Raw genomic sequence first — 27,630 nt, 5'->3', positions numbered from 1 at the left:
ATCCCCATCTGTGTATAAACGGCAGTTGGAGACTTCAAAATGACTTAAAACTCTAAATAGATGAGATAAAAATAAAAACAAAAACATTTGAAGGTGTTGAGATAATAACGCATAAAACTAAATTATCAAGTGACTCATCCGGATGTATATGCTAAGGTTTTGTTCACACTTAAAAAGTCATGGGCTTTGAGTAAATCCTAGCTATCATGTAAATCAACCCAAGTATACTCTTTTCTCTGTAGACATATCGCCGTAACAATAATCATGTCAAATTGATTGATCTAATATATTGTAGTTAATCCTAACTACATGGATGCATATGCATGACAAACTTACCTGAATGGATGTCTCTGAAACGCTTGCTATTTTAGTGATCGAGAGCACAAGAGACAAACTTAGACTAAAATAATTACAACGAAAACATGTACTAGTCTAAGACATTACAGATTTGGGCGTTTTGTTTAGCAATAGCCAATTTTACCCAAACAAGAGGTTACTAAATGCTTTTTGGTACTTGGCTCCCTGGTTTTTATTACTTCCTGGGATCTGTTAGATTTTGGTCGAGTTGCTTGCTCCAGTTTTTTCTGTGTTTCACGAAATCCAGTCACAAATGTGACAAGTGCTCTTCCAAAGGATGCATCTTGCTCCAAGCAACTGAAGTTAGTTGCTACAGGTTTAATTTTGTTTCAATTGGGAAGTTGCCAGGATCATGGAGAACCGGATTGTGCTTATGGTTCACAGCTAGTGTGATCGTAGGCAAAGATCAGCCTACTCGCATAGTTTGGGCATTGCCGTTGTTGTCTGAGTTTGTCTGAATTTTAGACATCCTACCTTGAAGTCGCCTACGTTTTACAAGAAGCTTTCTTAATTCTGATTCTAAGAACAAACATTCAAGAAATTCTGGAGGTCAGCTTGTTGTGTACAGCATTGTTTTCTATTCATTTTCGTGATATTTACTCGTTAATTGCGGTCCCAGTGTCTAGTGCAGCAAAGAAATTGATTTTCTGGTAGAAATAACATAATTTCTCTGCATGTATATGCAAAAGTTAACAAGTATTCTTACTGTATCATCAACTAGTCTCTTCACTTTCTCTTGCTCTGTAAATACACGATACACAAATCTATGAAACAACTCACCGCTGTCCGCCAATGTTTGTATTGCACAAAACTACGAAGACTAGGCGCATTGTTGCGATGCAAATGTAAAAGTTTTATAATCCGGCAGGCATTCGGATGGATGACCGCTTGCGCTGCGTATCAGATTTGCCAAGAATGATGCTTAGCAGCCATTACCAAAGCATATATGTGAGTGACTGATCAAGTCTTCGCTGCAGTGTAAGTCGTTTCTGGAAGTCCTCTAACCACTATTCTCCGACCGCAGAACTCCTGCCAGTGCAATTGATTAAGTCACAAGGAGAACAAATATGCAACAGGAAATCGAAGGACCAAATCTCACGTGGGAGTTCAAGTATTTACCGTTCCATTTAACGACATTGCTGCATCGCGTTCTGCAGCCGAAGAGAAAGAGAGGAACCCATAAGCGCGATTCTTCCCTGCCTTGCGGTCGTGCAACACTTTTGCGCTAGCTACGGTCCCAAACTGGCTAAAATGGCTTCTCAAAACATGAGGCTGGACAGCCCGCGCAAGGTTGCCGACGTAGAGTTTGTGAGGGCTCTCATACACCATGTTTTTCACCGGTGATGAATTCAATGCCGCGGTGTTCTTCCTCTTCGGATTCATATGAACCGAAAATCTCACCCGCATTTCCCTCCCTCCAACATCCTTCAAAAACAAATTTCACATTCAGTTATATTATGAGCGATATTCTACTTTAAACTAATCCAAACTACGGATAGGGGGATTTGAACTCGGACTCACGGGGGAGCTCAGCCGATTTGGTACTAACATTCAGTTAAACTAAGAATATAGTGACGCACTAAAAGGGTGGATAAGTTTTGTACTAACAGATCGATCCAATGCAGTAATGGCGGTTTTCGCAGCGTCCATGGATCCCATGGTGACGTAGCCGCATCCGCGGCTGAGCCCAGTATCCGGGCTCCGGCAAATCTCGGCGGAGAAAACAGTTCCGTGAGGGTTGAACATTTCCATCAGGTCCGGAACATCAATGCTTCTCGGAATATTGCACACATACAGCTCACAGGGTCTTGACTGCTCTTGCTTGTCGTCCAATCCCCCATCCGAATGGTCGTCGTTTCGACTGTCGTACTCGTACTCCGCCACTCCTCCGTCATCAGTGACTAGGCCTCCCTCCCGCTCTTCCACCACAGCCAACGCCGTGAAAACCCCAGCCTTCAAATTGGGGTACTTAATCTTCTGCTGCAATAAAGGCGACGAGACCCAATTTGAAACGGTGCGTTTTGGTGTAATCGAAGAGGAAGATAGAGTAGGTGTTAGGTTTAAGCAAGTGGCCGCCATAGCCAAGCTGATCAGTAGCTCCACAACTTGGAATTTTTTTTTTTTTTTTTTTTTTTTTTCCGGCTCCATATTTGTGTCATTGGTGCTGTGGATAAGATAATGAGATCACGGCTCTCCGAGTCCGGGCATCCAAAAGTTGCACAATCCGTTAGATTACCCGGCCCAGATTTATTTAAAGCCCAAACTACGTTTCGGAGAAGCAGGACATTGTCGCTTTGTGCATGTTAGACCATCTTCAAAGGAGATGTTAAATCCTAAGTAAAATATTATGTAATCAAATTTAAAGGTACGAGTAAGCTCCAAACAATATATCAATCATATATGGATTGACATAATATGAGTTTTCATATTTCAAATTTGATATACGAGAAAAAGTGATGTCAAATAATTTTTAATTATTTTATTGTGTAGATCCCACTAATGCACCAATTATAAATCTTGAAAATTTATTTCCATTGATTTCTTTTTAACATGGGTTATACAAATATTATTTATAACAAAAAAAACATAACGGTTGGAAAAAGATAAAATCTGATATTGCCACATCAGCCATCAAATTAACATTTCACAGTTATCTTTTAACATGCTCTTACATGATGTAGTATTCATAACACTGTTCTAAAAATCTCCATCTAGCCCCGCCTATGAGCTCAGTGGCTGGTTATTGTCCTAATTAATCCTTATACGTTTGAAAATTAAGAAATAGCTCGTAGAACACCTAGGGGCCCACCTAGCCCTTCCAAACCCGTATAGATAACGACTCTCACTTAGACGAAAAATATAAAACTTTCGTTTTGCATTTTGTTTTTTTAAATAATTTTATGAGACCTGTTGAATATTGAAGAACACAATGATATGCGTATTCCTCATATTTTCATTATGTTCTAATATTTTATAATCTCTATGTCATTTTATTTTCTAATTTATGTATTCTTATGAAATCATGTATTTATTAAGTATAATTAGATACTTATTTGTACGATATATAATATATTTACTTAAACCCGTCGAGTCCGTCTACCCCCTCTAAGCGCTAGCCTAGGCTCCAACCCACTGCTCACTAGCAGCTAACATCTTTTAAAACCTTAATTCATAAGCATCATGCCAAAATTAAGGATGTTTTTAGAATAAATGTGGTCAACTTAATAAAAAGTTTAAATTTAAATTTTTATGGGGGTGTAAATAGAAATTGTGTAAACTGAGATGCGTTGTTTAAATACAAAAAGTTAATGTTTTTCCTCTCGGCATTTTATTGCTTCCTCTTCCCTTCTTCTCCAACAGTCCAACCGACCCATCTGAGACCCGAGCACGCAGATCACAACCAAAACGTCGTCGCCCAGAGACACCGGATCAAGGAAATGGAGTCGGATCAACCGTCCATAAAGTTCGGGACCCAAGAGGCCCTCTCGCACGTGCGAGCCCTGACGGACGTCGGCGCCATGACGCGCCTCCTCCACGAGTGCATCGCCTACCAGCGATCCCTAGATCTGGACCTCGAGAACCTCCTTTCCCAGCGCTCCGACCTCGACAAGCAGCTCCTCGCCCTCCGCAAGTCCTCCCAGGTTCTCGACATCGTAAAGGCCGACTCCGACCACGTCCTCTCTAACGTCACCTCCACCTGCGACCTCGCCGACAACGTCAGTGCCAAGGTCCGCGAGCTCGATCTTGCCCAGTCCCGCGTCAAGTCCACGCTCCTCCGCCTCGACGCCATCGTCGAGCGCGGCAACTGTATCGATGGCGTCAAGCAGGCCCTCGACGCCCAGGACTACGAGGCAGCCGCCAATTACGTCCAGCGCTTCCTCCAGATCGACTCCGAGTACCGGGATTCCGGTGCCGACCAGCGGGAGCAGCTCATGGAGTCGAAGCGGCAGCTCGAATCCATCGTCAGGAAGAAGCTCTCGGCGGCGGTGGACCAGAGGGAGCATTCCAATGTATTGAGATTCGTCAGGCTCTACACTCCGTTAGGGTTAGAAACGGAGGGTTTGCAGGTTTACGTTGGGTACTTGCGGAAGGTGATTGGGATGCGATCCCGGCTCGAATTCGAGCACTTGGTGGAGCTAATGGAGCAGAACAATCCGACCCAGGCGGTCAATTTTGTTGGGTGTTTGACCAATTTGTTCAAGGACATAGTTTTAGCGGTGGAAGAGAGCGATGAAATTCTGAGAGGGCTTTGTGGTGAAGACGGAGTTGTTTACGCCATTTGCGAGCTTCAAGAGGAGTGCGATACGAGGGGTAGTTTGATCTTGAAGAAGTACATGGACTATAGGAAATTGCCTAAGTTGAGCTCCGAGATCAATGCCCAGAACAAGAATTTGCTCAATGTGGGTGGCGTTGGTGTTGGGTCCGAGGGACCCGAGCCGAGAGAGGTTGAACTGTTCTTAGAGGAGATATTGTCTTTGATGCAGTTGGGTGAGGATTACACTGAGTTCATGGTGTCTAAGATCAAGGGCTTGACGAATGTTGACCCGGATTTAGGTCCACGAGCCACTAAGGCTTTTAGGAGTGGAAGTTTTAGCAAGGTGGTTCAGGACATTACCGGGTTTTATGTCATATTAGAAGGTTTCTTTATGGTGGAGAATGTGAGGAAGGCTATAAGGATCGATGAGCATGTGCCTGACAGTCTCACGACTTCAATGGTGGACGACGTGTTCTATGTTTTGCAGAGTTGCTTGCGGAGGGCAATATCCACTTTGAATATCAGCTCAGTGATTGCTGTGTTGAGTGGTGCAAGTAGCTTGTTGAGCAATGAGTATCACGAGGCTTTGCAAGAGAGGATGAGAGAGCCAAACCTTGGCGCAAAGCTGTTCCTAGGTGGTGTTGGGGTGCAAAAAACTGGGACGGAGATTGCCACGGTTTTGAATAATATGGATGTCAGTAGCGAGTACGTCCTCAAACTAAAGCACGAGATTGAGGAGCAATGCTTAGAGGTAATTGAAATGATTTGCTTTACTCTGTGCTTTAATTATCAGGATTTGTGACATGAATAATAACTACATTGTTTGGGCAAGTCTTTGGCTTGCATTTCGCTTTGTATTGGGTTAGAAGCCCCAAATCACTATAATTATGCATACTTAGGTTTAGTCAAACCTGCATTTGATGTATCCAATTTCCTGTAGTTGGAGTTTCCAATGGCCTTGATAATGTTTGCGAACATAATAGAATGCTACATACTTGAGCACTTCACAGAATTTCCTGCTAATACAAATGGGAAATGGAGTTTGATGGTACAGTGTTAATTGTGAAAGAGTGATGTGTGGTTGCCCACTGATTCTGCATGACTGATCACTGCTGCTATCGTAGACTTGGTTGCACGGAGTCTTCATTGTTAAGATTTCTTATTTGTTGTCTTGTAAGTCGATAAGGACAGTCAGTCAACAAGGACAAAAGAATACGGGCTTGTGTGCTGTTGTTTTATAAATGGCGTACGGTTTGTTCATGTAGCTGTTGCCCTTACCTCCTTAAGCCTTTGGATGTTTCAGTTTTATGGTTAATTTTTTCCATGTTTTTTACTGAAATTTTGTCCATAGAAATGAAGAGTCAAGAGAGCATTTTAACTCAGTAAGACAATTTGGCCTTTCTGAAATCCTCCATTTGCTAATTGCTTTCGCCCACCTTCTTGCCTGTACTGGAACTCGTATTGAAATGTAGATCGTTTTGATATTTGTCATACACTCACAAAATCGTGCGAGTGGTCTTTTGGCTTCTTTTATATCCTTCTCGCTTGTCTTAAGTTCATGTTTGATGTTATCATCTGATGTGATCATTCGTTTGGTTGGATTTAAATGTTTGCGCTACATATTATTTCCTTCTGTATCAAAGTAATTCCAATATTGTGGATTAAACGGAACGTATCATGTTTATCAGGTGTTTCCTGCACCAGTTGATAGAGAAAAAGTGAAGTCTTGCCTGTCCGAGCTAGGGGATATGAGCAGCACATTCAAGCAAGCGTTGAATGCTGGCTTGGAACAACTTGTGGCTACTGTGACACCCCGTATCCGTCCAGTGCTAGATAATGTGGCAACGATCAGCTATGAGCTATCAGAGGCTGAATACGCAGATAATGAGGTTAACGACCCATGGGTTCAAAGACTTCTTCATGCTGTTGAGACGAATGTAGCATGGCTCCAGCCGCTAATGACTGCCAACAACTACGACTCATTTGTGCATTTTGTCATCGACTTCATTGTGAAGAGGCTTGAAGTGATTATGATGCAGAAGCGATTCAGCCAACTTGGAGGCCTTCAGCTCGACAGAGATGCCAGGGCATTGGTAAGCCACTTCTCTAGTATGACTCAAAGGACCGTCAGAGACAAATTTGCGCGTCTCACACAAATGGCGACAATCCTGAACTTGGAAAAGGTCTCGGAGATTCTTGATTTCTGGGGCGAGAACTCGGGACCTATGACCTGGAGACTGACCCCAGCCGAGGTCAGGCGAGTCCTGGGTCTGAGAGTTGATTTTAAACCAGAAGCAATTTCCGCTCTGAAGTTGTAATCCCCATCCGACTCGACACTTACCCTTCACATTCACATTCTTTTGTTTTCTTCTTCATAAATATTATTCTTCGTTCATATTATTACCAGTTTTTGTACTAATTTACCCTTCAAACTCATACAGTGTAGAAGAATACTTGGATTATGAATTTATAGATTTTTTCATACTAGAATTGCTATATATATAAAAATAAAATAAATAATGAGTACGCATCTTCGCTTCTTTGACATCAATCGGAGTTCCTGATTTTTGCTTCTCTGGCTTTAGTCTTAAAAAGAGTTCTTGAATTCAAATCTCAAGAACGATACTTGTTGATTAAGAAAACAACTCCGTTAACTTGGGTATCCCATTTTTGCATTCTGGAGTCAACAAAGAGACGTTTGGCAACATTGTTGAGAAAGTTCAAAGTTGGCTTTCTGGTTGGAAGCGCAGTACCCTCTCTCTACGGAGAATTTTTTTCATTGTAACCGGAACACAGGTAGTACATCACGTGTTTTTATATAAGTGGTGAGACATTTTATTTTTTTAAGTTAATAATTTTTTAACATACATATCACATCATTTGTATAGTGACACGTGATGTACCACTTCATGTTCTTGTCGCATTGAAAAATCTCTCTTCTCTATGGCAGGTAGGCTTGTTTATCTCCATTTAGTCGCCTCAGCCATTTCGATCTACTCAATGCAATCTACTCGTCTCCCAGTTTCTATAGTGATGGAGAGTCGGATCTGGAAGCCATATTAATCTTGGAAAGACAAATGGCTTGAGTGTGGTGTGCTTGAAGAGTTTGCTACCATTCCCTTTTCAGATGACGTGCTTGAATGGACTGTTGAAGACTTCCTTATTGATTCTGGTTGGAATATAGATTTGTTGTACTCTTGCCTTCAAATATTGTGGAACAAATTTTTAGTTTGCATATCTCTCTCTCTCTTTGGCGATGATGATATCATTCCCTGGAAATGGAATTTCATTTGGAATCTTAAGCTCCCACCCAAATTGGTGACTTTCCTCTACACTATTGGTCATGGAAAGTCCTCACTAACGTGTAGAGAGCTAGAAGAGGACCCTTGTTGTCCAATCCGCCATAATGTAGGCTGAAAACAATTTGGGCAGAGGAATCATCATGGAAGCTGAGCTTTGGAGTATTTTCATGGGTCTTTCTATTGCTTGGGATGAGAGTTGTAGGGATGTGATTCTTGTACCGTTGTTATTTTGATCCAACAACCTATTTTGGTTTCGCATCCGCTCTACAATCTCATTATTGATTGCAAAGAAGCTATCAAAGGAAATTGGAGATGTGAAGTCACTATCTCTATAGAGAAAATAATGTCTCAAGTGATCACATGGCTGACTTGGATCATAGGTTATCTCTTGGTCATCATGTTTTTGCTTCTCCTCCTACCACTGTCATGGCCCTTCCTAAGGGAAAATGATCATCGTCGAATCCTTTTCCTAGGGAACCAGGGGATCTCGTAATCGTGTTCGTTCATCATACATCGTGCAATCAGTTTTCGTTAGGTACTATTTATATTTAATTTAAAATTTAAAATTTAAAATTTAAAATGATTTCTGACCGTATGATATACGATAAACATACACGATTACGGGATCATCCGAATCCCCAGGAAAAAGATCCGGCCCTTCCCAAGGCTGTTGTTGCCTGGCTTTTTTGTTTTGCTAGCTGGGCTTTGCCCTCTTTGTACCAAAAAAAATAAGACAAAAGGAACGTCGAGTACATGTGTTTCTATTTCTAGTATTCTAGGCTCTCTGTATTTTGGGAGTTTAAACAATGCATGAGCTCCAGTTAACTCCAGTTAACTCGTTAAAACGCGGAATGGGTCGAGTTAAGACACGAAACAAGTCGGATCCAACGAATGCAAAATTTTGTAAATGTGTAGATGTAATAAAGTTGGAAACGGCGAACCAACATCACTAGAGGGTTTTGCTTGCCAATCCAAAAACAATGAAATTTTAAAAAGATAACCAAAATTGAAAAGATTTAGCAGGACATAAAGCTGATACAATCTTCGTAATAGTTGATTGTATAAGTCGATTGCTTGAGGCTCCTACCGGCGGAGATTAGACATGAGCAGTGCCCTGAGTGAATTTAGGATCCTCGCATCTGTAACTGCCATCAGGCCCGATTCCAAAACCCTTGGGATCGGCAAACACATTCTCAAGCAGCTGGCTACGAGGTGGAAGGGGGCTCTCATCTGCAAACTCAACGGCATCCTCAACCAACTCATCGATCTTCTTATGGATGGCCTTCAAGTCTTGTTCAGTCGCCAAATTGTTCTCAAGTACGTATTTCTTGAGGGCAGTGATGGGGTCTCTGGCAGCGTAGTGTGCCTTCTCAGCTGCCAAATGGAACATAACATAGCGGTTAATACACAGCTATAAACTCCGTCAATAACTAATTTTATAAGCTCGTTAGATATGCTAAGAAATACGAAACTCCATATATGCCTCAACAATGACAGACACAGAACCATCTAGTTCATACTAGTGGTGTAAGTCCATAATCCAACAAGTAAACTATATCAGGATATTAGATATGAAAAGGCAAAATACTAATCGCAGGAGAAACCATCCACTTCCTAGTGCATATAGCGGTTCAAGTCCAAGATCGAACAAAACATATACGAATCAGGATTTTATAATCACAGTTAAATCCCAATAATATAATGGGAGCAATGGAACCAAAAGGAGTAGGTGAATTAAGCATGGACATATTTTAGCTCCTAAAATGTGTAGACCAAACCAACATGTTGAATACAAGTACGCATCTAAAAGAGGAAGGACATAATTCAAACACTCACCAGGGTCACGAAGCTCATCGGGATCTGCCAATGAGTGTCCTCTGAACCTGTATGTTTCACATTCAACCAAAGTTGGCCCTTCTCCTCTCCTGGCCCTTCCAATCGCCTCCTTTGCCACCTCCCTCACCTTCAACACATCCATACCATCCACATGAACACCTGGCATACCAAACGCAGGCCCCTTCTTCCAAATTTCGGGATCAGAAGTAGCCCTCAAATGCGACATTCCAATGGCCCACAAATTGTTCTCCACAACGAAAATAATCGGCAATTTCCACAATGCTGCCATGTTCAAACACTCGAAGAACTGGCCGTTATTAGCAGTTCCATCTCCAAAAAATGCCAAAGTCACGTGATCACAGTCTGCCTGTTTCATCACTTCCCTCCTGTACTTAGAAGAGAATGCTGCACCTGTTGCCACTGGTATACCTTCACCAATAAATGCAAACCCACCGAGCACATTGTACTCTTTCGAAAACATGTGCATAGAACCACCTTGGCCTCGGCAACAACCAGTAGCCTTTCCAAAGAGCTCACTCATCACCTCGCGAGCAGGGACACCCTTACTCAACGAGTGCACGTGATCACGGTATGTGCTCACCACAGAATCCTCCTTCTTTGTAAGCTTGATAAACCCAGTTGACACGGCTTCTTGGCCATTGTAAAGGTGAACGAACCCGAACATTTTGCCTCTGTAATACATCTGAGCACACATGTCCTCGAAAGAGCGACCCAATACCATGTCTTCATACAGCTCCAATCCCTCCTCTTTTGTTATTAGCTAAATGCACAAAAATTCAAAAACCATATAGTCTTAGACGGGAATCATCTCGTAAGAAAATGAAAATTTTCGAAAAACAAAGCTCAGATGTGTTCTTCTACATCTCTATAAACTTAATGCATCGATACGATGAAGTTGCATAAACTTGAAACATACTAGACAAATCAAATTGGATTCAATCCATCCAGAAACAAAACTGAAAGCGATAAGCTTTGGATTGATCTGTTCTGGGTTTTCAATTTTTGGATCAAACAACTTAAATTACGATTGATTTGAGTAAATTTGATCGTAAAGCTCAGCTACCCAGCACTAAAAAATCCAAGATCGATATAATTGAAAATCCAATTCTCTAATCCTTCAATTGGATTACCATGCATGAGAAAAACAAAGCAAACCCAGAAAACCCAATCAAGCAATGAAATCCAGAACAAAAGCATTACCAGATTGGAGGAAGCCTGGACCTTCTTCTTCTTAACAGCTTCGGAGACGGCAACGACTGCGGATGGGCGGTGAGCACTGGAATGAGAGAGGGAAGCGGGTCGGAACTTGCGGGTAGATCCGAGAAAAGAGGATGCCTTGGGGGGGAGCAGGAGGGAGGGCATGTCATTGGATCTGGGAGTGGCGGCGGCATTGTTGAGCTGGAGGGGCTGGGCCAAATTGGTGGCGGAGGAGAAGGACATGGCTGCTCCCTGTTTCCACTGCCTCCGTCCGTTCGGCAAGTGAGAAAATTTGAGGTGAGGAGAGAGAGAAAGAGAAAGGAAGGGGGGGGGATGGAATGGGGGATTGAGGGAGAGAAAGTATAAGAGGAGAAGAAGGGGCGGAGGAAACAAAGGGAGGAGGCTTGGAAATAACCGCCGGATATGAAGAAGTGGGGAAGCCAACCAACAACTTAACCAACTATTACTACTTCTAGTCGGTGTTCTTCAATTGACTTGCTTTGGTTTTTGCAGCTTTCATAATTTTTACGTGTTGCCTCGTAATCTCCGATGGGACTTTTTGTCCACCAAGTGTCCGACTGTATTTTCTTGTGATAGTTGGAGTTCTCTCTCGTTAACTACTCTTCGATTTGGTTCAATGACATTCAATTTTAATATAGTGGAAAAATGTCTCGTGTTTGTTTATTTATTATCATATAAATAATAGGGGAGAAGAAATCGAATCTATAATTTTTGATACAAAGATAAATGTTCTTAATCAATTAAGATATAAGTTAGAAGGTTTCAAATTCAATTTACAGGATGTGAATCATATGTATTTGAAATGATTTCGATACTAGATTGTGCTCTACCGCAACTTGTCATGGGTGTGATGACAACTTATCGAATGTACATAGAGTTTCTTTGTGTATGTTAAAGGGAAGGTTGGGGATTAATCATTTTCTCTATGGAGACTCCCTCTTGAGCAATGCTATACCATTTTAGATGCCCTTGAGCAATGCTTGACTCCTCAAGAAGACCCCCAAGCAATGCTTGAGCCTTTTTGAGTTTTGTCGAGCAATGCTCGCAGTATGATTAAAATTATGTAAGACAAAAAGGATAAAATATTTACACGTCTACATTTTCTCAAAGTATATATTTGTACAACATGAAGATCAATGATAATTACTCATCCAAGAAACTTATTCAGTCTAAGGGAGCTCAAAATGAAAAACGTTTCCTTTCTATTTAATTCCTATGATATCCCACATTGCCCAAGGGAGTAATCCTTAAATGTATATTCCCATCCCTACCTAGCACGAGGCCTTTTGGGAGCTCACTGGCTTCGGATTCCGTAGGAACTCCGAAGTTAAGCGAGAAGGGGGCTAGAGCAATCCCATAATGGGTGACTCACTGGGAAGTTACTCGTGAGTTCCCAAAAACAAAATCGTGAGGGAATGGTAAGCCCAAAGCGGACAATATCGTGCTACGGTGGTGGAGCGGGCCCGAGAAGTGGTCCCGCCCGAGCTGTGATGTGACAATTTGGTATCAGAACCTAACCCTGGCCGTGAGTGTGCCGACGAGGACGTCGGGCCCCTAAGGGGGGTGGATTGTGACATCCCACATCGTCCAGGGGAGTAATTCTTAAATGTATATTCACATCCCTACCTAGCACGAGGCCTTTTAGGAGCTCACTGGCTTCGGGTTCCGTAGGAACTCCGAAGTTAAACGAGAAGGGGGCTAGAGCAATCCCATGATGGGTGACTCACTGGGAAGTTGCTCGTGAGTTCCCAAAAACAAAACCGTGAGGGAATGGTAAGCCCAAAGCGGACAATATCGTGCTACGGTGGTGGAGCGGGCCCGAGAAGTGGTCCCGCCCAAGCTGTGATGTGACAATTTGGTATCAGAACCTAACCCTGGCCGTGAGTGTGCCGACGAGGACGTCGGGCCCCTAAGGGAGGTGGATTGTGACATCCCACATCGCCCAGGGGAGTAATTCTTAAATGTATATTCACATCCCTACCTAGCACGAGGCCTTTTGGGAGCTCACTGGCTTCGGGTTCCGTAGGAACTCCAAAGTTAAGTGAGAAGGGGGCTAGAGCAATCCCATGATGGGTGACTCACTGGGAAGTTGCTCGTGAATTCCCAAAAACAAAACCGTGAGGGAATGGTAAGCCCAAAACGGATAATATCATGCTACGGTGGTGGAACGGGCCCGGTAAGTGATCCGTCCCGGGCAGGATGTGACAATTCCTGTTTAATTTTCTCCAAATAAAAAGTCATTCACATTATCTTTAATATATCTTAAATATAATGAACATTTATAAATCAATCTATTCGTGCGTATCAAAAGAGGTCAATGTTTATTATTCCAAGACCTTAAAAGACCAACTATTATGCATGCATTACAGGCTAGGTGGAATGCCAATTTGTGTGATATATTATTAAAAATAGAATAGAATTTTCTTTTGACTACTTTTTTATGTGACTAAATTTTAATATTTAATGTTTATTACTTTGCATATTTATTTTTTTTATAAATAAAATAGTATCAATCTGCTTATATTCAAATTACATATTAAAAGAATTCTTTCTTGTCAACTAAAAGAGTGTAAAATGACAATCTAATTTTCTATTACGGAATAAAATTATGAACAGTAAAATAAATTTACATAAACTAAATTTTATAGTTTTTTTTTAAGTCTCACCCAAAGGTATCCTAGCATCCTTTAATCTAAAACATAAAAAATAAAAAGGAAAACTTCTGTCACATCCCGGCCCCGCCTTCCACCACATCCAAGGCTTGACTTCTCCGTAGCACGATATTATCCGCTTTGGATCCCGACCACGCCTTCACGGTTTTGTTTATGGGAACTCACACGAGAACTTCTCAGTAGGTCACCCATCATGGGATGGCTCTTGTGTGAACTCGCTTAACTTTGAAGTTAAGATGGAACCTGAAGCTAGTGAGCTCCCAAAAGGCCTCGTGCAAGGTAGATATGAGAATATACATATAAGGCTTACAAGATCCACTCCCCTGGGTGATGTGGGATGTTACAACTTGTCTCTCCAATTTGATGTTCTTTTTTTCTCCTTTTCTCATTCCCATTTTAAAACAAAAATAAAAATATTTCCACAATCAAAGTGTGTAACATATGCTAGTATATTTTTCACAAAACAATTAGTAGTTAGGGAGAAGAGAAGCGATGAAAATCAAGGGAGCACCAAGGCAGATAAGCACAATCGCTTTCAATCACTGTTGTAATATGTCATATGAGTTAAACTCATTGTATAAATGAATAAGAATACTACTGTACAAACAATTATTTAATTATTTTCTTTAATAAGACTACATTTTTTTGTGTTGTCAAATTGTTTCCGAGTTTATTAGTTGAATTGAAACCAAAACAATTAAAAAAGAATAAAGTATGTCGTCGTCCAAATCTTATGACCATGTGGACAAGGATGACTTCCAACGTGTCTTTGGATGAGAGCTACAAAAGCAAAATCCATTTTCTAATTTCAAATATTCACATTTTATAGATATATTTAAACTGTGAGTAGACAAACAAGAATGGGTCCATAGCTCAGTGGTAGAGCATTTGACTGCAGATCAAGAGGTCACCGGTTCGAACCCGGTTGGGCCCTTTTCTCTCTTTTTTCACGTCAATATAAAGCTGGGCCCTTAAAATCCGCTCCAAACCCATACCCGGATCGTGTCATATCTGATATTTTAACTAGTCGTGCCGTGTAATATCTGTTAAAATAAATAGGTAAAATCATCCGACCCAATAATATTAACAAGTAATATGCATATCTGATATTTTAACTAGTCGTGCCGTGTAATATCTGTTAAAATAAATAGGTAAAATCATCCGACCCAATAATATTAACAAGTAATATGACCCGACCCGTTACCCGTTAAGGAAGATGAACAGTTTGGATGCATGATCTCATCAAAATTTAACCGTTGATTGTGTTGTTTACATTTATGCTTCATTGTTCTCATCAAATTTTGTTTTTTCAGATTTTCTTTTTTGAAAGCATGATCTATTAGAGGATGCAGGAAGATGAACGGTTTGGATCGTTGATATTATGTTCAAAATTTTACGGTTAGTGAAAATATTGCTTGATGTTTATAAAGTTTATACAAACTATATGACATCAACTCATATTTCAGTTAACCATAAATATCAAGGAAATTTTAAAAATGAAATTCAGTAAGAAGAATAAAGTGTAAATAACAATTGATGGTTAAATATAAATTTAAGGTTTATGGATTATGGATTATAGTGTTAGATTTCGAAGCTGACCCTTCATGAAAGTTGTAAAGCTTGTCACTATAAGTGATTGTATATATTTTTTTACATTTTTTACACTTCTACAATAATTATTATTAATTTTATTAATTTTTCTCTCAAATAAAAAACATTATTCATGAGGGTTTAGAAGATTTTAAAAATCTAAACGATAATACAAGTGTAACCATTATCTACTTGTAGAGAAATAATGATGAATCATGAGTGTTTATAGTCTTCTTAGTTCTTGCCTATACTAGTTTATTTTAATTTTGGACAACAACATGTTAAGTAAAATTTATCATAGTAATGATAATAAAGAACTCTCATTATAAAAATAAATAATGATAAATTTTTTTTTAAAACTTATATAGAATAATAATACAAACTTATATATTTAATATAGAATATATTGTATATATAATATGGCTATTGTATTTTATAATAAATATTTTAGTAATTAAACTTTAAAATTATCAAAATAATTTTTTTCTTAACAGATTGAAACGGGTTATCTACGTGTTACCAGCGTGTACACTGGATTCTTAACGGGTCATCTGATAATGACCTAATTAATTATCGTGTTGATCTAAAATCTATTATTTTTGTGTCATTTTCGTATAGTATCGTGTCAGAAACTGCCGAGTCTACCCGTAAAGGCATATGTGGGTCCTCTTTCAGTCACTCTGTCACTAAACCAGGCGAGGTTTGCTTCTCTCCCCTCTCTCTCCGCTTCATTGATTCTTCGTCGTTAGCTGATTAAGCTGTTTATCTTTCTCTCAATTTTGTTTGATTTATGATGAAAATCGTGGGTTAGCTTTAATTTTGTCTGAATTTTGCCTTCAATAGTTTTCATTTTTAGGGTTTATCAAGAAAATTTTCCCCAATTTAGAATTTAATTTGATCGTGGCATCCTTTGATTTTTCCAGTGTTTTTGAGTTGGGTTAATTTTAGATTGGCAGGTTAATGGATGCATTCAATTGTACTATGTTAACAGGGAAATTTTGGTTTCAAGTTTATATTTTTGCTGTAATCTGCTGCTTTTCCAGGGCCTCCTTGTTAATTTTTGTCCAGAATTTGATATTAGCAACCCAAATTCATTGGAGAAATATCCGGAAAGATTATTGTTCGAAGCATTGGCCTGCTTTTTTGAAGTATTTGAACTCTTGGATTTTGCTGCTTATGCAGAGCTGCAAACAAGGGAAAGAGAAGTCTCTCTCCTCCCGCCCCTCCCTAGAGCCCAATCCCTTCTCGTCCAAATGGCCTCCCTTGCCTCTAAACTCTTCCGAGTCTCTCCCAAACTCAGTCACTTCCCTCAACTGCGCTTCAATCTTCTCCTTCCTCCACCAAAGAGATCCTCTCCCAATTCACTGCCCTGCAAACCCAACTCTTTGAGCATGTTGAGCTGGATATTCTGGATCCAGACGCGAAGATAGTGATTATAGTACGGAAGATGGAAGCTCGGACGACGATGAGTAACAGCGAGCTACTAGTGCGACGCTGGAGTTTCATGTGTTTAAGTTTTAAAATTCAAATAGCAAACTTGTTAGTCGTGTGAAGCAGATTGCAACTTTGAATAATTACTTAGAGCGCAAGTTATGTACTTTGTCGGAGCATGTCTACTACAAAATGTTAGCAATCTTTATAAAAAATAAAAAAAAAATACAAAATTTATACCACTTTACAAATTAAGTAATTACAAGTTCACACGGTTTCAAAAACAGACACAAAATTGACATGGAAAGAATAACACGAGAAAAAAATAGGTCGGGTCGGTGGTACAAAAACTTTACTTTACAACATCTGCAGAATTTCCAGCTCTAGTATTGTTGTTAGTTGTTGTGTACATGACAATAACGTCATCGCTTGCTGGTCTTCTCCTTGCCTGCAAAGTGTATCGACACATTAGATGTTAGAATTGGACACATTCACAAATTTAAGAACTCTTACATGAGGCTAACGACGTACGTACCATTACCAAATATGTTTGATTTTAAGGGTAACCGGAGAGACGACCCCCTTACTTTTAGGTCCCTGAGTTGCTTGGTTTTACTTTGTTGCCCTATTCTCGAAAGATCAGTGCTGCTTTCTGCCGGTGAAAGAACAGTTCCTTTCTGAACCTTCTCATGATACACAGCCGGAGGTGCGAGCTTTAGTTGAGGCATGTTTTCAATCTCGACTAATCCTCGGTCTCTTTGCAAATTGGTCAAGATATCAAACTGTAGCATCCCAGTTCAGTTTTTCATTAGCTTGCAATGTAAGAACGGTGATCATAACAACAATGATAAAACAATCACTACAAGGACAACAACAATAAGATATTGCCATACCCTTGATATTTGCTGAAGCCCGTACGCATTCTCTGATGCACTGCTTTCGTGTGGGTGGGAAGTTGTACCGTATGTTTGTTGGGGTCTTGACAAAAACTCCTTCACCAAACTCTTCTCTGGAAGGACCGATTTGCTTCTAGACCTCTGAGACTTCTTCTTAGGCATACAAACAGGGCATCCAGAGGCTGAGCTACTGCTTGATGCGCCATTCTCTAAAGCTTCACATTGAAGATGCGTTGCATGACCACAATTGAAAATGCGAATGTAGCTAGAAGAGTTCTTGTCAAGAAGACAATCGCATAAACAACATATTTGACTCCGAGGGGCGTACCCATGGGAGGCCCCTTTCTTGAGTATGCTCATAGTGTAGAATGTATCATCTTCTATCAGGGACTTGGCAGTATCCTACACACCAGAGTAAACAATTTGAACGCAATTGCAGATAACATAGAGGAAGAAGTATATTGGACGTTTTAACAACACGATTCCCTTAAAACAAGTTAAATGAGAATACATCATGCAACATGACTAGCATAAAAGACAGAAAGAGATGGTATACCAGAATTCTTCTTTCAAAGCCATATGTGCTAAGCATCCCCAAAATTGTGAATTTAAAATCACCAAATTCTTGGTTGCCATTATCAGAGAGGAGTTTGGACATGATAGTTGGAAGGCGAACATATCCTATCATGCCCTCAACAATCTCCTTGATGAACCGAGAGAACAGTCTTCTTAATATATGAAAGCCTTTATGGAGCTTTGAGATTCTCCACTTGATTATAAAAGCCATCTCATCCTCTTCTGAGTCCAATGACTTGGCCACCGTCGTTTTAACATCTTCTCCTTTAGATACCGTTCCAGCATCAAATGAATCTGTTAAAGGCTCACAAAACCTGTATTGAAATTTGGAGGATGATTAGTCTTCAACAAATCCATGAACTTATACTTTTAGAATACGACAACATTTCTTCACAAATAATGAAGAGCATGGCAGCTCATTTAAGGGATAATTGAACAAGAATCACTCTATTATTATTTTTTCTTTTAAAACTAGTGTATCCAAGTCTTTGATCTGACTAATCACTATACCCCGTCTGACCCCACAACATTGGGGAGCGAGAAACTCTAGCATTTGTTAGGTGGGTAGCATGGGAGAGAGTTGAACCCCAAACCACTTGAGAGCAAACCAAGGACCTGACCACTAGACCAACAAGGAATCCTGGAAAGACAAAAGGCTGAAACCTAGGACTGTAATAGCCAGATACTTGTGCTCGTGGAAAACTCGGTAAGAAACAATTGGTTTTGCACTTACGAGTCAAGTAATCTAAACCAGAGCGCCTCTGATTCATCAGGATTTAAGCGATGGGTGTTCCTTTGGCACAGCCCAATACAGGCATGCAATATGCTGTTAATGTCGTTCACCTGTAAGAGATAAATTACATAAATAAATAACAGTCCAGTGAATCTGTAGTAACATACAAACAAAAACCTACTCAAATGCTATGGCTAAAATAAATATGATATGTACGGACCTCTTCCAATTTTAAAGCATTGCTGAAATGCTCAGTACGAGCAGAATTACTTGACGCCAGACTTGCCACAGCAGTATCAAGCTTCATAAATTTGTCACTGAGGGTGGAAAGTGTAAGTAAAAGAGCACTGCCGACATCACCAACCCTTTCCAACAAGAAAGAAGCAGCATCTGTTATCCCATATTTCTGGCACAGGCGTAAACAGTGTTCCACACGATAGCTATCAAATGTCTCTAAGAACTTGAGAACTGAATTGCGCTCGTACTGACATAACAGCTGAAAAGTGAAAATGAAACATTAAGAGGGCAACAACTAAGACAAGCTTTATGGTACAGAAACCAGATGGCAATGAAATACAATCACTCAACTCTTTCAAGCCCCGTATTTAAAATTTGGTCAAGATGAATATACTGACCCAATAAGAACATTATCATAGAAGGAAGAAATTCAACTGAACACCTAATTATTACAAAAAAAAAAAAAAAAATCAAAATAAAGAAAAGATTAGATGTAATTCTACAAAGTGCTCACCTCCAGATAAAGTTCAATCATATCATCAGTCACATTAACAGGATTACTACGCAAAAGCTTTGGGAAATCGGAGATCCTTTCCAGATACGCCTCAACTGCTTTCGATTGATCCTTAACCCTCACAAGATCATCTTTTCTTAAACTTGAGAAGTCAAGCGTGCCGGATAAGTGGACCTCAATCACTGTTTTTAAGTAAAGGAACAGACTTTTTGGATGGGAACGAAGTTTAGAGAGGATATGAGAACCTTCTTCTATAGTAAAATGATCGATAACCAAGAAGAATGTGCCCTCTCTGCATTGGATAAATTTTTTTTTTTTGAGGTGAATAATCAATAAGGAAGCTTTCACTGGAGAAGACAAACTACAAATGAATGAACAAGTGACAAAGAAAAAATAAAAGAAAAGGTTCAAGATAACTAAGAGATAACCTGTTTAAGTAAAAAAGCTCTGGAATTCGAGTAATAATTTCTGATCGAAAAGCAGCGCATTCCTTGTCAGTCAGCTGTAATAATGTTTTGTTGATAAAGGAGAAGGCATGAATGGGTTCTTCTACATCTTTCATGTAGCAATCCAAAGCAGCAAGATACTGATGTCTGCTAGTATGAATTAGGCCACAAACCTAAATGTCGCCAAGAGACCTTGTAGTGAGTAATCTTAAACTGAATGAATTATGAGACAACATCGTATGGTATTGGTAAATATACCTGGTAAAATCGCGCTTTCTCGCATAGCTCTAACACATAAGATGAATCCCAATCGGTCTCAGGCACTACCTCAAGAAGTCCCAGAACCTGCTTCTCTCTTCTTTTTGAAGTTATGCTATCTCCGGAAACACATGGTGGAAAGTTATTATCTGAGGTCAAATACTCCAAAATCTGAGACAATACACTTTTCGAAACAGTGGCTCTTCCACATGCAACATAGTATGCAATAAACTCAAATAGATGATCTATGTCTTTCTTTGAAGGCCACACTACTACTGATCCAGTGTCATCATTGCTAGGAGATCCATCTGTTTGAGAACTGTCCTTACTAATAATGCGAATAAGAGAATCTACTGTGTTCTGAACCATTGAATTTTTATTTTGAGCCGTTAACTTGTTCCCATCCTGCATATCTGAATCATGAGAAGAAAAGTCAGATTTTGAGATTTCATCTTCTACGAAAGCACATCTCAGAACGTCCAAAGTAGCTTCAGTATCTAGCTCTAACAGAAGATACAGGTTAATATATTCTCCTCCTGGCAATACACTTGAGACTGATCTTGAATTAGGGGCATCAGAACCCTCCAACAAAAATTGCAGAAGTTCTGTTCTCAGAGATGGCAAGCGTGAGGGGGGAATTGTTCCCTGTCCTGCAACCACAGATAATAAGTGCAAACTTTGTTAATCAGATTAGTTCATGTGAAATGCAGCAATAAATGAAGCTATGCAAGTGAGTCAAACATGTATTCAAGTACAAAAGAATGCTAGTTTTCCTTTGATTGCTTCATACTTATTCAGTAAGGTTACTCTCTCTTTTTCGATGAATTACTTATTATTTCAACATCACAAATCCATTTCTAGTTACAGATGGGATTATCACACAGAGGGATATACTCCTGTGATATTCCAATTGAACAACTCCAATAAGTGTAAGTCCGTACCTGGTGGAAAAGCAAGGCCTGAAAAGCAGTACTTTAAATAAACCAGCATCCTGTAACTGTAAACAAGAAAAAAAAAATACAATAAGACCACTTGAAAGGCTCAAACAAAAACTGACAATATACAACCAAAAAGTAACAAGAAAAAAAATGTTGTACAACTGATTATATGCTTTCAGTAAGATAATAATAAAGGGTAAAGACCACGCAAAATGAAAGGAGAAGCAACTAAGGGAGCACGATAAACAACATATTGACCATTTAAACTCAACTAGAACACACAAAGGACTCATTATTAAGATAACCATACCCAAGGGCAGTAGCACCTTCTCTTTGACTATTTCGCAAGACCACCAACAGCTCCTCTAAGGGTGACCTGAAATCATCCAATCCTTTATTGAAGAGATACACCAGAGCACTATACAGCCCGTGCTCCCTGCATAACCTAACAACCTACAATAAAACATAACAAATTATCTGCATGTCTGAAAAATATGACAGACAAATACAGCAACATGAAAAACTATAAGCAACAATCTGAGAGACACAGACCTGATTGAAATCCAAGGATGAAATATCCATGTGAAGGACACATTGTTCAACGCGCTGTAACCACCCTGTGCGGCTATAATGCTCTACCAGTGCTTGCATAATCTTAGGAAAAGGGCAAATGAAATAACATTATTATGTATAACATACTTGCCAATACAGCCAAAATACTTGAACAGTATGCATTACCTCAGGTGGAAGAGAACCAAGCATGTCCTTCAATATATAAGGCTCCAACAGCTCCAAAAATGTGTCTAACAACATTTATAAAGAAAATTTGATTGGTAACATGCAATGATGGAAGAAAGTGATAGATGCATGTTGTTGTACTTTTATGCGCAAATGGAAGCGAATTCTAACAAAATGCCAAATATCACGTCGTCCGCGAAATTGAAGAAACAAACAATCTCATAATAAGAACACAAGAGATTAATGTGGTTCGGCATAAAGCCTACATCCACAGGTGAAACACAGCGAGGATTTCATCAAACAAACGGAGATTACAAAAGAGTGTTTAACTCTCATAACCCAAATCCCACAAATTTCAAACCCTAAACCAAATGAGTAGAGAACTTGAACAAATAGAGAAGATTCTCCCAAATTGGTCTCTAACTCTCAAACTCACAAATTGACTCTCACCAAATCGCAAAACGAATGAGCCATGAAATTGCCACACGCTCATGACTCCAAAGGGTGACCTCCGCCCATAACAAAAGAGAAAAACTCTCTAAACTAATGGTGACGGCACACAAAATAAACTAACCCTAAGGTCCTACTTATAATCAATGTTTTAAAAGGCTCGCCTCAGGGTGCGCCTAGGGGCCCTCTAAGGCTGGGCTTGAGGGTTGCCGCCTCTGTTTTGAGGGAGTGGGCGTAAGGCTTCGCCGGAGCCACCTAGGCAGCAGGGCTTTTTTTTTTTAACTCCCAAACCCAAATTTTGCATAGGGTTTTAACTGCCTCATACCTCTTCCTTGCACTATCGTCTCTCTGCCTTTTTTCTGATTTTTATTTTTTATATAATGGATGTGTGTGTTGTCTGCGTGCATTGTTATATGTGCGCTCATTGTGCTTTTCATCCTCTATTTTATATATATATATATATATAATATATATGTCTATATATGTGTGTGTGTATTTATAATATATATGTGTTATTGGTTAATAATTGGACGTAAATCCAAAACCTAATCAAATAGGTAATTAGCAAAATTACTCCACCAAGCAAGGAATCTAACCAAAAAAGTCAAATCCAGGCCCACATAGGACACCAAAACAAAATAGGTAACACAAACCTAATTTCGGCATTATCCTAATTTTATGCCAAAAATCACAACACATGTAGCTACAAGCTATCGAACAATGCACATACTTGGAGCAAATGCTGCAAAACTGCAGCTGAGACAAGCAAAAAAAAGATACACCACACTTAGAACTTAATTGCCATCTTCTATCATATGTCAAAGTACTAATCCAGTCACTTCAAAAGAAGAAAATATGTTATTCACTCCAGATTGAGCATGACACTGGCTATGAGTTACGGTAAGATAAAATGACATGGCAAGTGTATTTTATCTTGTTTATGTGACACAGTTGGACATTACAAAAAGCCATTCTAACTCAACCGTGCATGGATGGTAAAATGAACTTTCCCTCTATATAAGCATATGAAAACCAAAGGATGTTTCCCTTTTTGTTTCATATCAATAGAGTAAAATGTAATCCAGATATCCAAACTTCAGCTTAAAGTTGATGAAGTTTACAAAAAATCATAAACGCGAAAATAAACTGAAATGAGAATACCTCTCTGTTGAACAGCTACAAACTTGGAGAAGATTTCATCAAAAAGTATGTCAGTCCTTTTGATATGGACACAGAATTCAACTGCAACTCCACCAACACGGGTGTATTGCTCTTTTATTTCAGAGTGCATAGAACTGCTTTTGCTGTTTACGTCATCAGCTTGATCCCTTTTTCCAATTTGGTTGCAGAACGCTACTGAGATATATGAAAATACTTCCTCTACATATGACAATAGCAACTCAACCAGGTAGGACATTATGGTCTCCTGTACAGCAACCAGAGTTCTAGGAAGGTCAACAACACCATGAGCTTGACCATCATAAATTGTCATTGCCATGTTCAAGGCACCCATCCAATCACCTGCTCCCCGTAAAACCTGAATTCGTTCTTTCCATGGGAGAAGTCGGGAAACAATAAGATGCATTGGTCCGAGTACATATACTGAAGCTCCTCTTACAGCTACACAATTGTGATACGCTTTTTCAGGATTTCCAAATATATTAATGAAGTGTGTATGATAAGCAATGAGATCATCCCCTCCAAAACCATCAACAGAAAAACTTGTTTGGTGAATCACAGTTCCATCCTTTGCAAACAAACAAAGTTGTCCAGTCACCGTGAGAACCACCAGCATCTGAAGCCACAAAACTTCAAATTAAGCTCATTCTTAAGTAATGTAAACTTGAACCATGTACAGAACTCTTCATAGGCAGAAAAACATAAATTTATTTGGTTAAAAGAATAAACATAAATTCAGCATGACAGAAAACAAATAAACAGGTGCATACCTGATCATCTAGCCAAGCCACACCTATGGCTGCACTTTCAAGAGACCATTTCCCATATACTTTCAGCTCTGATTTGACCAACTTTGCCACCAGAACTTTTCGATCCCAAGCAAGTGCAAGTAACGAAACTCTTTCAACTACTTCAGCAGGCATATTTTCTACCAAAAATGAAGAACCTCATCTTAGGAAACCATCAACAGGAAACTTAACAAAGAAAGTCAATCCTTACCGCTACTAGCAGGTGAACAGTGTGACTGTATTGTACATTTCCAAGCAGTACAAGGCATAGAACCCTCCCGAACCCCATCTGGTTTGGAAAGTCGAGCATACACTTCCAAAGTGGGAGTTAGTCTTACCTACAACAAAGACACATGGCATTTAGCACACTGAAAAAAAAAAAAAAAAAACTTTTTTATAAATAGGTAATCATCAAACCCCAAACCAAAAGGTACATGGAATTCACGCTATCATCTGAGGGCTTCATACCACCAGAACAGTGTGATGGGTGACAAACACGACCACACCTTCTTCGACCAAAGAAGATCCCTCATTGAAGAGTTTCCAACCTGCATCTCCACCAACCACACCCCCCATCATACCACCAATACTGCTGCCTGAAACTGCCCCACTTCCCTGAGAAGACAGTGAAGCCCCTCCAAAGAATTCATCAAACAGGAGTGGTGAAGCTGACAGCACTGTGCCCGTATTTTGTCCATCAAGAAGGCACTGTTCCAATCAACATACACAAGATCATCAAGTTTGATAGAATTACATTGTAAAAGATCACAGAATCACACATCAACCACGAAGCAAACATTTTTAAACATAATGCCAACAAAGAAATTTTTTTACCTGTGTTTTAATCGAGAACCTATTAAGCAGGGGAACCACCGAGGAAGAATGTAATAATACCAGACCCTTACTATCACCGGTAACTGCCTTAAATTGACGTGTAACCTGAGAATCCTGCCCCAAAAACAACATATGTACAACTGGAGCCGTATGTTCTCCAGTAATTATTTTGGCAGCCGATGCCCTCTGCACGTCCCAAACTGTAATGTGACCATCAGCATAACCAGCTAAGAGCAAGTCCCCTTGCTGATTGAAGCACATAGAAGTTACAGCAGCATAAGACCGTTCTCCTTGCAACCCAAGAATTAGCATCTGGTACATATATAGCATAGTTTGTTAACACGAATTCCCCTATATCTATATCATTGGAAGTTAAAAGTAAGTAAAGGAATGAAAGCTAACCTTTGCATCCATGCTGTCAGCAGTATGAGCAGAGTACTTGCTAGGAATAACAAGAATAGACCCTCTTCCCATTCCTATTGCAATGTAATTATTGTGAACTGCCAAGACTTGCGGTGAGCCATGATCACGCCTTAACGCCGGAGATGAAAGGGTCCGAGTAATGGGATTATTAGCATCGACATTGAAGTATCCTAATGTGGTGGAGCCTCTCCGAACACCCTCAAGCCTCATGGGTTGAGCAGCGGCACCCTCTTCCCAATGCAAAGCATTAGAAGCTTGCTTCTTCTCTAGCTCTTCAGCGATTTCAAGTGGCTTGCGCAACTTCTTTTCAGATTTTTTACTAATCCTCCTGTTCTCCAATTCCCCAATTCTCTCCTCCACGAGTTGAGTGATTGAACCCAATTCATCGTCATCACCAATATCGCTATCGTTACCAATATCGCCATTGTTATCCTCAGACTCCTTACCACCACCATCATCCTTGCCACCACCACCACCATCATTATCCTCACTATCACTCTCTTTCGAACGGGGACTGTTATCATCTAAGTCTTGAATTTCTTGTTTACATTCCTCTACGACCTCAACATTCTTACTAAATTCCGTACCTTTAACATCATTTGCGTCTAAATTTGTCAAATTCTCATCAAAACTACTTACATTCTTCTCTTCTTCCACAGCATTCCCAGCACTCGCCTCATCAACTTGAGATTGATCAACTCGAAAAGTCTGCTCTAACTTGCTTTCGCTCCCCAAAACCCCGCCTTCTCTCAACAATTCACCCCCAAAATCCACTTGTAATTCGTTTGATTTTGTCCTAAGCACTTCCGGACCAATTGCAGTCATATCACCAGTAGAATTGGAACTCACCTCGGATTTTTCATCCAGTTCCGAACTTTCAAGAACCTTCTGGATAACTCCGCTCACGGTGCTCCTCCTCGACTTGATTGCCGCGGCGTGCGGCGTTGGCATCGACCTCGAGGCCGCCGCCGCTGCAGCCAGGGCCGCCCCGGGCTTCGCATTCGTTCTCATGCCTCCGAGCAACCATGGAGACGGCTTCGGAACCCTCCCGGCCGGATCCTCCGATAAATCCCCGGACTTGACCCGACTGTACAGATTGGACCTCGGCCGGACCGCCCTTTCATCCTCGGACTTAACGACGGGGACCGATACGGCGTCGTTGGGCGGTTCCGGTGGTTTGGGATCGGAATTGAGGCGGTAGATAGAGGAGGAGGACGGGGACGATGAGGCGGACGAATCGGTGTCGTTGAGGATTTCGTCGATCGTGCGGTGGGGGACGGAGCTAAGGTCGTCGTCGTCGTCGTCTTCGTCGGAGAGGGAGAGGTGCGAATTGAGGAACGAGTCAAGGTCGAGTTCCATGGTGAGTTGCGGTTCGAAGCGAGTGAGCTTCTTGGTCATGCTGGTACAGCCCAAGCCGCTGCTGCTGCTACTGCGACGTCGTATTGGTCATCTTCTTCTTTGTCATGACTGGTAAGTCTCTGGGAGTTTGTTTCCTTCCCACGTCATGTCGTTTGTTCTAATGAAATTGGGAAGTAGAGTAAGTAAAACGGTATGTCGTCTGTTTGCGAAAAGGCGCGGCAGCTGCCTTGCGGTTGCAGGTGGAGAGTTGCCTGCACGCGTCACTCGGTAGCGATGCGCAGTTGTTGTCTTGGTTGGCTTAAAGGCAGCTAGATTTGACGATGACCACAGGAGTTGCGTTGGGACTTGTGGTCCTTTTTTTTATTTTTATTTTTTAATTTTTTATTATTTATTTATGTTATAGTTGTCATGAACAAATGAGATTTAAATTTTAAATTATTTTCGTTTACTTTGTAATATTTTGAGTTACTTAAGAGCAGTTTCACCTCTAAAAACTTTGCACCAGCACCCAGCGCATTTATCCATTCGAATGAACAGTAATAGACTCCAGTGAACAGTAATAGGTCAAAGCATCTCCAC

General features: G+C 40.3%; 4 protein-coding genes and 1 non-coding gene across 5 annotated transcripts; 2 read left to right on the top strand and 3 right to left on the bottom strand.

Annotated features, from left to right (window-relative positions):
- Nucleotides 1–1,008: 1,008 nt before the first annotated feature.
- On the bottom strand, nucleotides 1,009–2,510 carry LOC137733849 (28 kDa ribonucleoprotein, chloroplastic). Its single transcript, XM_068473042.1, has 3 exons — nucleotides 1,966–2,510; nucleotides 1,477–1,782; nucleotides 1,009–1,386 (listed from the first exon to the last, which is right to left on the bottom strand). The coding sequence occupies exons 1-3, from the start codon at nucleotides 2,503–2,505 to the stop codon at nucleotides 1,318–1,320; spliced, it is 915 nt and encodes a 304-aa protein (XP_068329143.1). The 5' UTR covers nucleotides 2,506–2,510; the 3' UTR covers nucleotides 1,009–1,317.
- A 1,187-nt stretch (nucleotides 2,511–3,697) lies between these two features.
- On the top strand, nucleotides 3,698–7,094 carry LOC137733848 (conserved oligomeric Golgi complex subunit 4). The gene is made up of 2 exons (XM_068473041.1): nucleotides 3,698–5,363; nucleotides 6,301–7,094. Exons 1-2 carry the CDS (start codon nucleotides 3,795–3,797, stop codon nucleotides 6,928–6,930), a joined length of 2,199 nt encoding a protein of 732 aa, XP_068329142.1. The 5' UTR covers nucleotides 3,698–3,794; the 3' UTR covers nucleotides 6,931–7,094.
- A 1,698-nt stretch (nucleotides 7,095–8,792) lies between these two features.
- On the bottom strand, nucleotides 8,793–11,575 carry LOC137734813 (pyruvate dehydrogenase E1 component subunit alpha-3, chloroplastic-like). Its single transcript, XM_068474096.1, has 3 exons — nucleotides 10,972–11,575; nucleotides 9,751–10,531; nucleotides 8,793–9,288 (listed from the first exon to the last, which is right to left on the bottom strand). The coding sequence occupies exons 1-3, from the start codon at nucleotides 11,209–11,211 to the stop codon at nucleotides 9,011–9,013; spliced, it is 1,299 nt and encodes a 432-aa protein (XP_068330197.1). The 5' UTR covers nucleotides 11,212–11,575; the 3' UTR covers nucleotides 8,793–9,010.
- Nucleotides 11,576–14,523: 2,948 nt separating this feature from the next.
- TRNAC-GCA (transfer RNA cysteine (anticodon GCA)) lies at nucleotides 14,524–14,595 on the top strand. The gene has a single exon. It is a non-coding gene; the product is annotated as a tRNA-Cys (tRNA).
- Nucleotides 14,596–16,865: 2,270 nt separating this feature from the next.
- On the bottom strand, nucleotides 16,866–27,332 carry LOC137733966 (uncharacterized). Its single transcript, XM_068473193.1, has 19 exons — nucleotides 25,672–27,332; nucleotides 25,270–25,581; nucleotides 24,904–25,143; nucleotides 24,647–24,773; nucleotides 24,418–24,575; nucleotides 23,630–24,263; nucleotides 22,019–22,083; nucleotides 21,833–21,934; nucleotides 21,591–21,733; nucleotides 21,284–21,339; nucleotides 20,343–20,992; nucleotides 20,067–20,257; nucleotides 19,639–19,930; nucleotides 19,108–19,383; nucleotides 18,888–18,997; nucleotides 18,135–18,468; nucleotides 17,576–17,980; nucleotides 17,218–17,464; nucleotides 16,866–17,130 (listed from the first exon to the last, which is right to left on the bottom strand). Exons 1-19 carry the CDS (start codon nucleotides 27,088–27,090, stop codon nucleotides 17,105–17,107), a joined length of 5,787 nt encoding a protein of 1,928 aa, XP_068329294.1. The 5' UTR covers nucleotides 27,091–27,332; the 3' UTR covers nucleotides 16,866–17,104.
- Between the last annotated feature and the right edge of the window lie 298 nt (nucleotides 27,333–27,630).

The sequence above is a fragment of the Pyrus communis genome, chromosome 5 (assembly GCF_963583255.1).
Source record: "Pyrus communis chromosome 5, drPyrComm1.1, whole genome shotgun sequence".
In the NCBI taxonomy this organism is placed as follows: Eukaryota; Viridiplantae; Streptophyta; class Magnoliopsida; order Rosales; family Rosaceae; genus Pyrus; species Pyrus communis.
The sequence above is the reverse complement of the archived record's forward strand: the minus strand, read 5'-3'. Positions and strand labels throughout refer to the sequence as shown.

What these genes read in the sequence shown, in the direction of transcription:
- LOC137733849 (XM_068473042.1), bottom strand. Translation starts at nt 2,505, where the DNA reads ATGGAGCCGGAAAAAAAAAAAAAAAAAAAAAAAAAATTCCAAGTTGTG. An exon ending in TTACTGCATTGGATCGATCT is followed by an intron (nt 1,783 to 1,965) that starts GTTAGTACAAAA and finishes TTGTTTTTGAAG; the next exon opens with GATGTTGGAGGGAGGGAAAT. An exon ending in CAATGTCGTTAAATGGAACG is followed by an intron (nt 1,387 to 1,476) that starts GTAAATACTTGA and finishes TTGCACTGGCAG; the next exon opens with GAGTTCTGCGGTCGGAGAAT.
- LOC137733848 (XM_068473041.1), top strand. Translation starts at nt 3,795, where the DNA reads ATGGAGTCGGATCAACCGTCCATAAAGTTCGGGACCCAAGAGGCCCTC. An exon ending in TTGAGGAGCAATGCTTAGAG is followed by an intron (nt 5,364 to 6,300) that starts GTAATTGAAATG and finishes CATGTTTATCAG; the next exon opens with GTGTTTCCTGCACCAGTTGA.
- LOC137734813 (XM_068474096.1), bottom strand. Translation starts at nt 11,211, where the DNA reads ATGTCCTTCTCCTCCGCCACCAATTTGGCCCAGCCCCTCCAGCTCAAC. An exon ending in TCCAGGCTTCCTCCAATCTG is followed by an intron (nt 10,532 to 10,971) that starts GTAATGCTTTTG and finishes TTGTGCATTTAG; the next exon opens with CTAATAACAAAAGAGGAGGG. An exon ending in CGATGAGCTTCGTGACCCTG is followed by an intron (nt 9,289 to 9,750) that starts GTGAGTGTTTGA and finishes TCCATTTGGCAG; the next exon opens with CTGAGAAGGCACACTACGCT.
- LOC137733966 (XM_068473193.1), bottom strand. Translation starts at nt 27,090, where the DNA reads ATGACCAAGAAGCTCACTCGCTTCGAACCGCAACTCACCATGGAACTC. An exon ending in GAAGGTGCTACTGCCCTTGG is followed by an intron (nt 21,340 to 21,590) that starts GTATGGTTATCT and finishes TCTTGTTTACAG; the next exon opens with TTACAGGATGCTGGTTTATT. An exon ending in AGGCCTTGCTTTTCCACCAG is followed by an intron (nt 20,993 to 21,283) that starts GTACGGACTTAC and finishes CTGTGGTTGCAG; the next exon opens with GACAGGGAACAATTCCCCCC.